Genomic DNA, 15,746 nt, shown 5'->3' on the forward strand with positions numbered 1-15,746 from the left:
GGGAGCGTATCACCAGGTACAAAAGCCACGACGGGCAACTAGCTCTGCCGTAGACTTGGGCAGACAAGTCCCTGGCTCGGGGACGCAAAGTCTATCCACCACAACTGCCGTCCATCCGTCCTGCCTTCCCCATCAGGTCGTCCCATGCGACTCCCCGGGCGTGAGCCCCTCGCCAAACCAAACTCAGTGTGGGGCTGATCCCCATTTGTAATTTCACTCCCATCTATGTAACACATGAGGACAGAAAATAGGGTTATGCAGAGAAAAGAGGTTTTAATCAGGATGGAAACACATACCTAGTAATAAAACATAGCAATATAAAGAAGGTTTATGTAATATACAGTCATTAAGATAGTAGTAAATTTAGTTACAGTAATTCCTAACTGTTACGCTAAGCTTCATATGTTAATGCTTTACAAACAATAGTAAGCTAAAGAAGAGTACTCTATCATAAAAAGGACTAGAAAATTGTAAATAATCTCTAGACTACCAATAGTAACCCGTGATGTGCACTCAATCTGACTAGGACATCTAGGGGATTTTATTATTTTTTTTGTTAAACAAGGTAAGGCCACATTTTTGCCTGTGTTTTATTGATGTCCCAAGGTGTTTCAAACCAGAGAAGACAAATTTTGGTAAAGCTGCCAAATGGGCTGCATTCCAACCAAAACCAGAGTTTGCATCCATGTTTTCTGGAACAGTCACATCAGTTCTGCATTACTCAGATATCATGTCACACAGATTTTGCATGTGGAGGTAGGAATCCATTGTCATTTGGAAAAGAGGAAGAAAAGACAGACTGAGGTCTAGCTCCAGAGTCTCAGACTCAAAGAATTGGAAGTGCCTTCGTGAAAAATTCATGAAAAATAAGAGAAGGTAACAGACAGAGTTTCTAAGACTGCTACAGTGTCTAACAAGCCAAAGTTCTGAGTCAGAACCAACCTGGAACTTTTTATTTTGATCTTTTCTTTAGTTAAAAAGTTACTTTAAAAGCTTAGTTTTCCATTTCCATTCTACCACAGATTCATAATCGCCGAATTACCCAGAACTTGGTCCCCGTTCCTCAGGCTGTCAGTAATCTCTTCCTAAACCACCAGCACTTGACTCTTGGGACTAATTCACTCCTTCCAGACCTCATAATGTTTTTTTGTACTACTGGAATTAAGCATCCAGCCCTGATATCAGAGTGACCCTGTCACCAGTTATTCTTTCTCGATTGTGGTTCTCATCACCCACCCTTTTTCATGTGTCCTCAACACAACAGAAGACTATTCTGGACTATGGAAGAAGTGAGCGGGAACTGAGAGCTCTCCTACCCACTGTACATTTATGAGGTTTCTTGGCTGCATGGATTTTCAAATGCACTTTAAGTGTTGAGCTTTTCCGGAAGCTTTTCCCACACTCACTGCACTCGTAGGGCTTGGCTCCTGCGTGGATCCTCATATGCGCACCGAGAGCTGAGCTATGCCTGAAGGTTTTTCCGCATTCCTCGCATTTGTAGGGTCTCTCCCCTCGGTGGATCCTCAGGTGCACGTTGAGGGCTGAGCTCCGTCGGAAGCTGTCCCCGCACTCCACACAGATGTAGGGCCTCTCTTCTGCATGCGCGCTCTGGTGTTTGACAAGAGTGGAGCGGTCGCTGCACCTCCGGCCGCACTCAGCGCACTGGTAAGGGTTGGACAGCAGGCTATTGTGGAACATGGGTAAGGCCTTTCCCGCATGGATCCGACGATGAGTGGTAAGTGCCGAGCTCTGGCTAAAGCCCTTTCCGCACACAGGACATTTGTAGGGCTTCTCACCCGTGTGTGTCCTCATGTGGGTCACCAGCGAGGAGCTCTGGCGGAAGGTTTTCCCACACTCTGTACACTCATACGGTTTCTCTCCTGTGTGGATCCTCTGATGCCGAATGATGGCTGAGCTGTCCCGGAAACGCTTCCCACACTCCTGGCACTTGTGAGGCTTCTCTCCAGTGTGGACTCTCCGGTGGATGATCAGGGAAGAGCGGTCACTGAAGCTTTTCTCACACCGTGGGCAATTGAACGGTTTCTCACCCTTGTGGCTTCTCTGATGGACAATGAGATGCGAGTTCTGGCTGAAGCTTTTCCCACATTCATTGCATTGGTAGTGTCTCTCTCCTGTGTGGGTCCGCTGGTGCCTGATCACATTGGACCTCTGGCTGAAGGTCTTTTCACACTCGTTGCACTGGTAGGGCTTCTCACCGGTGTGGATACGCTGGTGTTTGATTAGGTCCGAGTTTCGCGTGAAACTCTTCCCGCATTCGGAGCAGCTGAAGGGTTTCTCTGCCAGGTGGATCCTCTGATGCTGACTCAAGTATGAGTTCCGGCTGAAGCTCTTCCCACATTCAGGACACTCGTAGGTTTTCTCTCCCACCTGCTGAACCCAAATGGAGCCATTCTCACACACAGGTGGGCCATGATTGTCCCCTGCGAGGATAACCTTGCTGATGCGGGTGCTGCCACCATCCTTGCACTCCCAGACTTCCATCCCACAGGGAGTTATTATTCCTTGTCTCTTTCCAAAAGACAGGTCCACCTCATTTTCTGACTCCAACTCCTGCTTGCAGTCTTGTCTTTGACTGGAGTCCTGAGGGATATCTCCTGTGAGCCTTCTGGAGGAGAGCAGATGCAGCTCTGCTTTCACAGGACTTTCCTGATGAAGCTTGCCCTTCTTTGTGTCACTCATGGTCCTGACACCTGCTGGAGTGAACAGAGGAACTAGCAATAAATAATCCCCTCCGCTTCTCTGAGAGAGAAATCCAAAAAAGGCAACTGCCAGAGATCTGCTGCACATCAGTCTCTGTTAGCTAGTACCGCAGGAACCAGGCCCCCGCTATTCTTCTCTGGGCAGAGTGAGGGACCTGAGACCGAGAAACATGGAAAGGGAGAGAGGAAGAAAGTGTGAAACGAGAATGGGTGGCTACTGTAGCATCGATTGCAAAGAGCATCCTCTATCATAAAGTGACAGCTGTAGGGACAAAACCTGTCACTTGCTTGTCCTCAAAATTCCCACTCTCCTCAACAACCCCCAATGTAACTATTTCTCTTCCTCCTTCTCTTCCCATCACCTATGGCTGCTCTTCTTCCAGCATTCCCATGCTTAATCATGTAAGGAACCAGATGACACCACAGGAACGTCTACACCTGCTAAGTAGATTATTTTCCTTCTTTTCAGGCATAGACCTTTTCCTTAATAAGAAAGCCCTAAGTATTCTGCAGCAAATTGTATCTGAATTTTGTCTACAGAACAAATAGGCAATTGAGCAGTATGATAAAATGTTTTTATTGATCAAGCATGGAAATGAACATTTAGACTGAAACATTTAGAGGCTCCTGGTTTTTATTATTTATATTGGAGAACACAACTTGGAAATGAATCTTGGAATGTGATAGATGAGATCAGCTGGACAGCAATGCTTACAGAGTCAGCAGTGAGCCAGTTAACATGTCCATTTACTCGTGGGAGGTCAGAATATGAGATGAATACAGTAGGATTAGCCCCTCAGGTTTTGTTTCAGGTGATTTGTTGACTTTGGGATACAACAGCACATTGGCTACACTGATTTCCAAAGTTGTTTTTTACAAAAATCAGGGCTGAAAAACATTTGTAATACAAACAAATGTATAGCATTGGCCCAAGGAATGAACCCTGAGGCAGCTAACTGGCCAATAAAACATTAAAAATATTGTCAGAAGGAAAGGAAGAAAAGCCATGCTTTAGTTATTTGCTCCTTCTAACATTCTAAGTATAGTGTTAATGCTGAAAAATACATGGGATTTGATTTCATTTTGGATAGGCTCCTTTTGAAAAGATATTAGATTCCCAAAGACTGTGTGTTTGTGTTTCATCTTTATCATACCCTGCCCTATGAATCTTCTTGAAAGCAGAAAGAAGAACCTATATAATATGGGAACAGAGGAAGCAGGATGAGTGCGCATCAAAGCACACACCAAATGTTCAGCATTCAGCTCTTTTCTTCCTTTCCCAGTCATTCTCTATCTTAGCCAAATCAATTTCTCACCTTGTGAGCAATAGCTCTACTCTCTCAGTGTTTAGCTGCTTCTGGCCACAAAGTTGTTTCCCCTCACTGCAAGCAGGAGATTAAAGCAACGTCAGGGACAGCAGATCCTGATCAGAGGAAAGAAAACAAATGTAATAAATACCAGTCATAGCAGCAGTGCTGTAGATTGAGATTACAAGAGAATAAGTATTTAGGAAATGGAAGAAACCTAAACCAGAGGAAAACTAAGCCCAGAAACATGACTGAAGCCTAGCCTGACCACAGCCACAGAAGTTCTGCCCTTGACTGTGACAAGGCTCAGTTATTCAATGTACATCAGCAACCACATCTGAGACCTTGACAGAGTCCCATTCACCATGACAGGTACTGCTCCATGTGCAGCAGCCTCTTCTCCCCAGCAAGAGAGGAACCAAGGGACTGATCTGTAGGAATAGCACCAAATCTCTGTGTCATGACAGGCAGGGCTGTCAGAGATATCCAAGCTGATATCCAATAAATTTTGCCTAAAACCAGTTACTTCTTCAGGGTCACAGCCATACACACCGTGGCACCACAGCTCAGATCTGCTAACCAAGGCTAGCTCCCGCAGTGAACATGGGTATCATCTACACGCGCCACATAGAGCTGCCCATCAATGTGCTGCCTTATCAAAAGCAGCTGGGCATTCCTCCTGCTGGAATTCCAAACAAAAAATGCCTCCCACTGAGTTCTATATAAGAAAATATAAATTCTTCAAATCATTTTCTCTCTATCACCATGCTTCCTACTGAACTGAGAACCTGATGCAGTTCTGTTCTGGAGATGGAAGGAAAATGCCATCTTCACAACTGCTTTGCTTTCTGGGTCTGTTCAGGGTTCTGTTTATTGCCTTTACCAAGAGGATTTTGCGTGGTTACTCTCAGTAGCTCAGCCAGGCATTCATAGGTCTGGGAGAGAGAAAAGATTTTATTCTATTCACACATTATCAACAGCAATGGTCAAAAGGCAGAATTTCCCATCCCTGCACTCCAGAAAAATAACAATTTGACTGCCTCATTCCAGATTGAGTTTACAGGGCTGGCAGTGAGCAGAAAAAACAAACACACACACACACACACCTTTTTATACAGGAACAAAGAGGTGAATTAGGTTGATGTTTTTGAGAGCCAATATGCAATCCCATTTCTCAAGAATCTCTTTTCAGAGCAAACTATGCTGTATGGGAGTTGGTTTTGTGGGATAGAAAATTAGATCACCTATGTAGTTTTAGCACTACATTTTGCAGCAGTAGAAGATAGAAGCATTTTAAGATACTGAGGACCCAATGACTTGCAAACTCCTAGAAGTGTACAGCTTAGGGAAAGAAGACACTTAAAAACTGCATCTCTGCATATCAACTCTGCAATGGCACTTTGCCATTTTAGTCACGTGGATTCCCACCATGCGACCAGGAACATGGTAATTAAACACACACAAAATTATTAATTACAGAGTGTTCATGAGAAAAAGAAAAGTAAACCAACATTCTTTCCTTTCAAAATGATACACTAACTAAACAGAAGTTATCTCTTTTTTTAATTTTCAATCAACCCACGCATCCTTCCTCTTTGCAATATTTTAAGTAAATGGTATCCCTCTATTTTTTGCACCAAGTGTCCTGCTAAAACAGAGGATTGTCTGTATGTGAGATAAATGCCCCGTCTATACCCACGGATGCCTTACAGGAAAGCAATGTAAAACACCCTCTTGTTGGCCGTTAACCATCTTGCCCACGTGATTCCTATGTTCCTACTATGGTATGGCATAATAACATGTGTGAGGCTCTGAGGAGGGTATCACAATAGATCCCTAGGCCCTTCCAAGGACAGAGGAAAGATTTACAAATCTATGTATTGTTATTGGGGTAAAAGAAGGCCCCTGAAGGGACAGAGAAATGATATTTTGTTGGGTCTGCCTCAGCCTGGAGTCAAATCCTTCCTGCTCCCTGCCTTCTGCTCCACAGAACTGAATGGAAGAGGTGTCAGCCAGGGAGTTGGTCGGTATCACCCCTTGGATAGAGGATATTTGCAGTCCTCCTCACAGCAGGCAGAGGTTACAGTCTCAGGATACAGACCCTGAGACTTGTTGCCCAGGTAAAAGACAGGGAAGCTGAGGTCTCCCTTCACCCACAGCCCCCTTCAATTCTATGACACAGTAACATTCAGCAAGTAAGCCTGATCCTACTAAACCATCCTTCTGATTTTAGAAGGACAAAAACACCCTTCTGATTCAGTCCCTATCTGTTGCCTTTCAAGAGCAGCTTTGAGCAAACAGTCACTAGAGCCTTAGTGTGACTAGCATTTAATGTTGACCAACAATTAGTGCTGTAAAATAGCAAGAACTATACAAGATGGAAAGCAGATACAGAAAACTGCTTACTACATACAGACTCAAGAATATTATGGAATACAGCAGAAAGCACGTTATTTGATGTGTAGTAAAGATCTGTCCGTAGGACACCACTAACCACTATCTGTCCTAAGACACCACTGAACAGCCACATAGAGACAACATGCCAGTCTCCACAGCAAGGACGTGCTGACAGGCTGAGTCCTGAAGAAACATGCTGGTTGATGAGACAACAGTCCTAGTAAGGCCAAATAAGGAATGAGAGAGGTGACCTGTTGGCATTGGGAAGATGAGCTGCACCAAGCTCCTGAGATGACGGACGGAGAGAAGCCCCCACCAAGGGACTGCCCAGTGAAGGACACTGCCGGCCAATGACAGACAAGCCACTGAGAGCACAAACTTTGGTGAGGCAGAAGCCCAAAGCAGTGGATGTCAAACCTGGGAAACCAAATATCCTCTATAGAAGCTGCTGCCATCAGTATTTCTCTGAGTTTGAGCCAGACTGTGTGTGACAAGCACAGTGAGGAGGAGGGTAGTAATGACTTATCAGCAGACCCCACTGCTGCAGGAGGCAGACTGTGTCCAAACTCAGGCTCATATACTCAGTAGCTGTTTTCTTCCCTGCTATGGCTTGTTTGGGCTACTTTTTCTTCCCCATGTAAACTTTCTGCCTCTTTGAAGCCTCATTATTTTACTGGAGTGTGGGGAAGTACCTCTTTTCTTGAGCATCCAGGGAGTGTTATTTAGTTCCTTGGACTGGAGGGGGGGGGACCTAAGATGATATTTTTTCAGTGAAAATGATTAACAATATAATGCCTACGAAAACAGAACCTGGGCCCTTCTGTTGCCAGTCAGTGTTGCCGGAGGTTACACAGGAGAACACTAAGACATGGCCCCCCAAAAACCAAAGAAAGTCCACATTTGGCCCTCAGTAAAGGCTCCTCAGCCTTGCTTTTCAGGGGAGTCAGGCCTCCAGATAAAACTGCAAGCAAGCCCCTTTCAGCACTGGTAGGAAATGATTGTACTGCGAGTGCTCAGAGGGAAGCATCCTCTCCTGTGGCTAAAATGAAAAACAAGACAAAAGTTCTGCCCCATGCCTCTTCCTCCCCATTTCCCCTTACTATAAACTCTCTTCTCACGCCAGGTCTGGCCGTACTCAGATGTTCCCAGCCGTCCCTCCCCAGCATCCCCGGTCTCCAGCACTGCATCCTGGCACTTGGCTCACTGGCAGAGCAGATCTCCACTACGGCGGGAGCACTCTCCTGACCTCCGCGGGATGCAACAGCTCCGCCAGCCAGCAAGGACTCGGTGGCTTCACAAACCCCTGCCAGTTGCTGTGCCTGCACAGAAGAGCCAGCGAGTCTGCATCTAGACCAAGCAGGGTGTTCCCACTGGGCATACTTTATAGTCAGGGTCCCCAACCGTGAATCCAGTTTTCTTATACACGCCCACCCAGAGCTGCTAGGCTCCATGAGCCAACTCCTGGACTTCTGAAAGTTTCTGCTAGCAAACGCTGCCCCAGCAATCGGACCGCAGCGATAACACAAAGAGGAGCTGGGGAAGCCCGGATGGGAGGGGACAGGGGAGCCGGGACAGCCGGTGACGAGCCCAGAGGGGCTTGTGACATCACACACAGCCTGGGGGACACTGCGCTGCTTCTCCCCATCTTCTCCCCCCAGCTCCCCACGGGCACCCGGCTGCTGGAGGAAGACAAGAGGAGGTAAACAGGCAAAAGACAAGCAGTGTTGCTGTCACACTGTGACACCTCTAACAGCTTGGCCTTCAGGCTCTGTCAGATACTGCACCTACGGCAATAAGGTGCGATTTCAGCCACGCGGGCTCTCCTGATTTTTTCTGGTGAGTAGGAAATGTCTCCACTGCTCTCCTTAAAACCAAGGTTGTGAGAAAGGATGGCAGAATCGGCTGCTCTATACCCTTTCATTCCCAGAGCACTTCAGCTTTGGCGTTTTGGAAGTGAAAGGAAGAGACAAGAGTACCCCTGAATACCACAAATATGCCCAGCTTAGCACTGGCTGTGCAGAGCACTACCTCTCTGCCTGCAGTCCTCCAAATAGTTTAAATTAGTTACTTCCTTGCGGGTGGGTGACACACCTTTGAATTGCTCAGCAGACGCAAAGCCTCTGTCTCCAATTTCCACATTTTAACGAAAGCAAACACAACCCCAAAGAGAAAAGCTAGTTAGGAATATACATGAACTTAGCCCTGGCAGCAGAGCTAAGCGCTGGGAGAGGGCTACAGCTAGACCATTTGATGAGGAAAGCATCCTTCATCAGCAAACTCTGAGGTGCTGGACTATATAAAAAGGCCTCACAGCCCCAGGTATCATCAGTTGCCTCAAATCCTCAGCTACAAAGATTTTGGATGCTTATGATTTTGCCAGTCTTTAACCACTGGTGCTGATATTTTATATACTAAAGGTGTGAACCAAACCAAATTTTTCTAGACTTCCTTCTTTCCTCCCCCCAATCAGTTCAGTCATTTCCAAGAAAGCAGCAATGTAAAATGTATGCTGCTCTCTGGCAGGGTTGTTCTTCTGGTTCCTGAGCTTTTGTGCTTCCACAGAGGCAGCACAAGAGAAAAGGAAACCAGAAACAGCTGGAAGTGGAAAGCAGATCCACCAGGATAGCTGCAAAGAAGAAACAGCCAGCCTGAAGATGGGGAAGAGGGTGCAATAGTGTGATTAGCTCCTGCTACAGAGATGGGTTGGAATACAAGGATTAGTAGCCAGTGTTTGGAGGAGACAGATGGCAAAATGGAGAGAGATATAGCAAGGACCAGCAATCTGGGAGAAAACTGGCTAAAGTGAGGAGACCCGCTGAATGAGAAAATGAGGAAGACTCAGAGTTGGAAGTAACTGAGCAGAGGACAAGAGAATGAGAAAAGCAGAGGTTGGTTCAGCAAAGACTCGAGGCACAAGAACTGAGACAGCTGGACTCAGAAACCAGAAATGAGTGCAAAGGCAGAGATTTGGATTTGAACCACAAGCTGGGAAGGGAAAAAGGGAAAGGGAAGGGAAGGACTAGCTAGATGAAGGGACAAGAGGAAGAAGGAGGAGGCTAGGTAGGAGAAGAGAGAAATCTGAGAGAGGACCTTGGTTAGAGACGAACAGAAAGTGCTAGAGCTGGAAGAAATGGCTAGAAAGGTCTGCCTTATCAGGCCACCTCCTACCTAGAGACTGCAGAGGGGTCCCATATTTCCAGATCTCATCATTTTCCTTCTTTCAGCAATTCTCTATGTTATTTGGCCAAGTGTTGCATCCTCATCTAATACTGTCTCACAGAGTGCTCTGTAACCTCAGTTAATCTTTCAACAGGCAAAGTTACTTGCTTTTGTTTTAGTCCTGCTGCATCTACAGAAACACAGATGTTAGTAAGACAGAGGCCACGGGGAAATTTTTAAGTTCAGGACTTTTGAAGTTAAGAAAACTTCTTAGGTTAAAAAGAGGCTGCAAAGTCAAACAGAATGCCTAGAGCATGCCTAAATCACAGTTACTTTTGTAACTTTATATTTGTTCCCCCTGCATGGGGACATGGTAACACAATTCTTTAATTACACGGCTTTACTTTTTTCACAAGGGTTGGCCTCTTCAATTCCAGGATGGACAATGCCTTTTTAATAAGCAGCTAGTCAGTATTTTATGTCACCTTTAGTGTCCAGTGTTTGATCCTTTGATTTATTTACTGATCCCATCCAAACTCTGCTCTACACAGAATGACTCATTTCCTCATGAACTTTTTCAAATACTCTGTATTTTAGTGCTTCACAGCTATTAATTGGTTTATAGTGATTTTGCAAATGGCAAAACAAGGCAGAGAGGGATCAGACTCAAAGCTATCCACTGCTTTTAGAATCTCAGTTTGAGATATTTCAGCCCTCTCTTCTCAGAGTACATATGCTAATGTAGCACTTACTGGCTGTCCAAAATATAGCACATACAGACTCCAAAAGTGCAAGAGCTTGGCCTTCCTATAAATGGCAACCCACAAGGTAAGGAAAATGCCATTAATAACACTCTGAGAAACTTGCTTTAATTGCTTGCCTAGCAGTGAAGGCAGGAATAAAATCTACTTCTCGGAAGAGCATCCATAAGACTACCCTTCCTCTTCCAGCATCTTCCTGCCTCATTCTTCCATACACCTTCCAAGCTGTGTAAAATGAGGCACATGTCCTGAAGATAATAACTGCCTAGCCTGAAAAACTTTGATTTCCTGATAGGGCAGGTCCAGTCTCTAACTGAAGGAGCTGGAAGTCAGATGGAAAGAACAGTAAGTTGCTGTGTACTTAAAGAATGTATAAAATGCATATGCACAAGCAGATGAAACTACGATTGCATATGAAACTTTTATTTGGGCACATCTAATGTCCAAGTGTTTGATTTTGCAAGCTTTCATAATGTTCTTTACAGGCAAGAAACTGCAGTAAGTTTTGCATATGGGTTCAATGAATACTTGGACCACTGAAAGGGCATACACATGTCCATTGGAACGTTCTCTGTTAATTCAGGGATTCTGGACCCACTTACCCAGAGGAAGAGAATTTGCAGAGACAGAATTCTTGAAAGGAAACTGAATCCTCAGTTCCTGTGCCCCCACAGCACAGCTGCATTACCAGTTCCACCCATGCCTCCAAGACCTTTCTTGTAGATGAGGACTTCAATCACCAGAGTTCTGGTCATGTCACCAAAATACTACACCATTTGACACAGGCCTGAGGTGTCACCCTTAGTTCTAGACCCCCATCCTGAGCCAGTTACTGCATTTCCAATGCTCGGGACCCTGCATAGAAGAGAATGGATTATAGATTTGGATTGAGCCTTCCAGCTCTTATGAGTGTGTCATGGTCAGCATTTCCTCCTCCCTCCACCTCCCTGCATTTTATTTTTCAGCAGTGCTCTCAGGTTGGGGCTGCACAGCCAGCCCTCAGGGCGGGAAGGCACAGCGACAGGGAATGCCACTCTCTGATCACGAGTATCGCCAGTTCTTCAGGCCCCTTCGGGCTGCCCACCGTGCCAGCACTGCCTGCCTCATTCGCACACTGTATGGCTGCCAGAACCCCCTGGTCCGGAGACTGGATGAGTATGAAAACCACGGAGTCATCCCTGAGGGTAAAACTGACCATAACTCCTGTGGGCAGGTAGACAGACGGGGGTCTTGCACAGCCAGCACTGGATTTGATCGATTGGAGGTGAAGGAGACTCAGGAGCTGGTGGGGGGAGAGGGACAGAAAGCAATCCCAGGATGAGGGGAAAGACATCCGCTCATGAGCGTCCTCTTTCACACCTGCTCTCCAACAGCAGCCACGTGTCCCTAGGGCCAGCCTCTTCTCGCTGAGGGTCATGGAGATGACCAGGAAGCAATGGAGTTTCTCACTGAGGTTCAGGGAGGCATCTGAAGGCCATAGGGTTTTCATGGAGGGATGCAGATCATTCCATAGTGCTGAGGGCAGGTGTGAAGCAACTGGCTGCACTGGAGTTTATCGCTGTTTCATTATTTGCCTCTTTCTAGGGCCCATTTGCTCAGAACTGCCAGGAATTCCTTTCTTCCCAGACTTCTGTGCCTTTTCTTTTTATCGCTGTACTAGGAAAAGGTATTTCATTAAGGTGAGTTATTTAACTATTTTCTGGAGACCATAGTGTGCCCCAAGCAAAGACCAGGCAAAAAGGAGAGCCCTGAGAATCAGGAAGTGGGAAAACAGAAAGCTAAAGAGACAGGGAAGCTAGAAGAGAGCCACGGGTAGCCCAACCTTCCACCAAGCTGACTAGTTTACAGATGGGATCTGCAGCCACTTGCCAAAAAGGAGACTTCGAGGAAGGAATTCTTGAAGAAAATGAACCTCTGAAGACCACCTCAGTCCCTATCTCCAGCTGTCATTCCCAAGCATGGTGAGACAATCTAGGCTACTGCAGGAGAAAAGATCACTCATACAGGCTAAAAGAGAAGGAGAGTAAAGAGGAACACAACTAGGAGTTGCAAAAGAAGACTTATGGGAAGACATGACAAGGAGAGGAGATGAAGCTTTCTTTTCTCCCCCCCCCAGGCCTGTGAGGAAGCCAACTTTTTAGGGAATGGGAAAGATAGGATAGTGCAGCAAGTGCTAATCCCACAGAACACAGGGATGGCTGAGTGCCCACTCTCTGTGCTGCCACCTCTTACAGAGGTATGTTTTCTCCTCCACAGAGGACTGCCTGCCCAGGAGAGAGCAAAGCCAAGCTGGGAAGCGCACAAGCCTTCAACAACCAGACTACAAATGGTGATGCTGCATTGTCCGTAATGGTCCCCAGTTCCCAGCCTGTTTTCCCCACATTTCCCACAGCTGCCCAGCCAGTCCACTCCAGCCCTGACATGGAAGTAGCTGTGATCTCCACCTCCTTACCTGAGGGTGCACCGTGGTCAAGGAGCATGCAACTAAATCCTTCTGACATACATGTCCCAGAGGTGACGGTTAGTGGCCAGCAGCGAGGACAGCTGCCCACTAGTGACCTCCAGGATCTCTTCCTGAGGCTACAGGATATCCATGTGCAGAGTTCGCTGCAGACACTGCAGCAGTTGTTGAACATGGGGAAGGCAGTAGGGGAGGACGAGTTGCAGGCTGCTGCCCTGAAGCTGCTGGTGGCCATGAACAATGCAAGTGTGTCTCAGGACTCCCAGACGACCACCACTGATGCAAGGCATGAAAGAAAAAATTGAGCTGCAAGGGAGGATCAGCCATTGTGGCTCTTCTGCACGCTGTCTGGTAAGATACTCTGACTCAGAGGGGACACATGAGACTATCAGAACTAGACAAGGAGTCCTCCTTCCTAGGCCCAAGGCATCATCAAGTCTGCCAGCGCTCTCCCAGGCCAACACTGTGGAAACCAAGAGGAATAACCATCTGTTCTGAGTGCAAGGGAAAATCCAGGCATCTGAAATGTTACTGGTTGGGATTCAAAAGGAAAGATGCTTTCCTCTCAGAAATAACTGTATTAAAGGGATTTTGTCTTCTTCCACACAAACTGTTCAGTTACTGTTGTTTAATCTGGGACATCTCTATTTCTGGACAAGGCAAGATGGAGAAAAGCAAGTCATTTTGCCTACTCTGGGCTTGAACCACCACCACCAACTCTGTGGCCTGCGCAGACAGCTGCGGTTTGGTGTGTCATTCAGTGAATGTCATGGGGTAATGCCGGCCTTTCTTCATCAAATACAGATGTTTCTGTTCAGAGGCATGAAGAGAAGAATCTTCTTTGAAAAATAAATATATATTTTATATATATATATAATCAGCTGAATCAAACAAGGGGTGCTCTCTAAATGCAGAAAGGCTTTACCCTGCAAGGAAACTGATCTAGTGTTCTTCTTATATTGCTGTTTGTACATGGTTGTTATCTACTTCTGAAACAGATGATATGAAACACACAGGATAAATATTCATATTAAGAAGCTCCTCTTGTCTCTGTCAGAAAATAAGTAACAGAGGCTGATTTATGGGAACTTTGGCTATAGTGCTGTTCCTTTTGTAAACACTGAATGCATCTGTAAGTAAAAACTGCATGAAGATACCTGGTGTCAGCAATTGCTGCAAACAGCAAAGTGGAAACTCTTAGGGAACCAGCTCTGATTTTCTGAATTTCCACCCAGGAAGAGTTTAGAGCTCCCTCAAAGCTATTCTAAACTAAATCAGTCAGTTTTAGCTTTCGAGAGATCCCTGTTGAGGCCAGAATCCCCCGTTCACCTTTCTTCCCACATGCTTTTTTGTAAACTATTCCACTGAGGGCTAGGAGGAGAAAGAAACCAAAGACAGGTTTCCTAGGGGTTGTACCACACCAAGCATCTCCTAGTGGAGGAGGTCTGGGACGTCCAGGTTCCCTTCATAATGCTTAAGTGACACAGAAACAGCTTAGTGAAGCATAGATTCTGATTTTATATCCACTGAGGGAAGTCCTTAGAGGAAGAGTACCTTCCACATTCACAACTTTTTTGCAAATAAACGGTCAAAGAAGATTAATACCATATCTATGATTTCTCCTGTCAGAAATGGTGCGTTCCAAGCGCTTGCAAGAGGGACTAATGTTGGAGAATACACTGTTAAAAAAAAAAAAAAAATGGGGCAACAAAGATGACCTCAATGTCGATCATTTAAAACAGATCCCATGATTTTCAAGCTCCAGACACAGGAGTAAAGTGCGAGAGGGACTCAAGCACTGGTTAAGACTGCAATACTTAGCCGTGCCCCTGGATCTCAGAATTACAGATCCCCCCGGTTGTCTGGGGAAGCAAAATCTTTTTCAAGGCTGAAGGCAGGCCACACACAGGAGGTGTGTGAGTGCTTGAATAGGCTGCTTGCCTGTTTCCGTGGAGGACTCCGCAAAGCATTGTCCTTACTGGGGGGGAACCGCTGCCTTTTCATTACAAAACACAGGATGCCCTGGCCTCACCCTGGCAGACAGCTCGCTGCCCTTCTCCCTAAGCTGCCGGACGTCACCTCAAGGCACCAGGGCTTCGTGTCCCCCTCCGGCTCCCTCCAAACCGGCGGCAGCCCCAGCAACGGGCACCGCCGGGGCGCTTCCCCCAGCCGCACCGCAGGGGCGCTTTCCACCGCCCTCCCCCGGCCCCGAGCAGCAGCCCCCAGGGCGGCCGGACCCGCGCTGTGCCGGCCTCAGCGACCCCAAACCCCGAGCTCCGCGCCGCCCCGCGCAGGCTGCGCGCCGCCCGCGGGGGGACCCTGCCCCGGGGCGCGGGCACCGGCAGGGCCGCAGCCTGCAGACAGCCCCACTTAAGCCACCCCCCGGCGCCCCCCCCACACTTACCGCGGGCCGCCCGCGGCCATGTGCGCAGCGGCAGGGCCGTGGTGGCGGCGGCGGCGGCAGCGGTGGTGGTGGCGGTGGCGGCTCCTGGCGGCGGCGCTGCGGCCCCGCTCCGCGGCCGCGGCGCCGGAGCTCGCTGGTTTTAACCCTTCCCGGCGCCGGGCCGCGCCGCCGTGTGGGCGGGCGGCGGGGGGCGCCGGTGCGGGGTGGGAGGTGCCGCTGGGGCACATCTGGACGCCGCAGCCTCGCCTTTGCGGAGCGAAGGGCTTTGCGCAAATAGCGCCTGCTCTCTCGTGAGGCCCTGGCCGCAGCCCCGTCTGCCTCTCGTTTGAAGAAGACGCTTCTCCCTCCTGGCATAGGCAGACAAAATTAATACTACTGGTAGGAAAAAAAAAAAAAAAACGCCCTGCAAAAAGCCCTGCTACCAAAGCACAGGAAGCACAGGTTCAAACAGCAAGGGGCAAAGGGTGGAAGGGAAAGCATTTTTCATGGGCAGTCAGAACAAGGCTCCTCTGCCTTTTATTGTGCTGAGTGCTGCAA

The 15,746-nt window shown here is 47.5% G+C and overlaps 1 protein-coding gene across 7 annotated transcripts; it reads right to left on the reverse strand.

Moving 5' to 3' along the window:
• Nucleotides 1-263: 263 nt before the first annotated feature.
• Nucleotides 264-15,290, reverse strand: LOC106488626 (zinc finger and SCAN domain-containing protein 2-like). Of its 7 annotated transcripts, none has more exons than XM_067307542.1 (4): nucleotides 15,210-15,287; nucleotides 12,797-13,268; nucleotides 4,037-4,143; nucleotides 264-2,875 (listed from the first exon to the last, which is right to left on the reverse strand). In XM_067307542.1, the coding sequence occupies exon 4, from the start codon at nucleotides 2,806-2,808 to the stop codon at nucleotides 1,279-1,281; it is 1,530 nt and encodes a 509-aa protein (XP_067163643.1). In that variant the 5' UTR covers nucleotides 2,809-2,875; nucleotides 4,037-4,143; nucleotides 12,797-13,268; nucleotides 15,210-15,287; the 3' UTR covers nucleotides 264-1,278. The 7 variants fall into 7 exon arrangements, 6 of the variants coding, with proteins under 6 accessions (XP_067163643.1, XP_067163651.1, XP_067163659.1 ...); XM_067307550.1 differs by having other exon boundaries at nucleotides 12,797-13,081; nucleotides 15,210-15,257; XM_067307558.1 differs by lacking the exon at nucleotides 12,797-13,268 and having other exon boundaries at nucleotides 15,210-15,290.
• Between the last annotated feature and the right edge of the window lie 456 nt (nucleotides 15,291-15,746).

The sequence above is a fragment of the Apteryx mantelli genome, chromosome 1, assembly GCF_036417845.1.
Source record: "Apteryx mantelli isolate bAptMan1 chromosome 1, bAptMan1.hap1, whole genome shotgun sequence".
Lineage (NCBI taxonomy): Eukaryota > Metazoa > Chordata > Aves > Apterygiformes > Apterygidae > Apteryx > Apteryx mantelli.

What these genes read in the sequence shown, in the direction of transcription:
- LOC106488626 (XM_067307558.1), bottom strand. Translation starts at nt 2,808, where the DNA reads ATGTGCAGCAGATCTCTGGCAGTTGCCTTTTTTGGATTTCTCTCTCAG.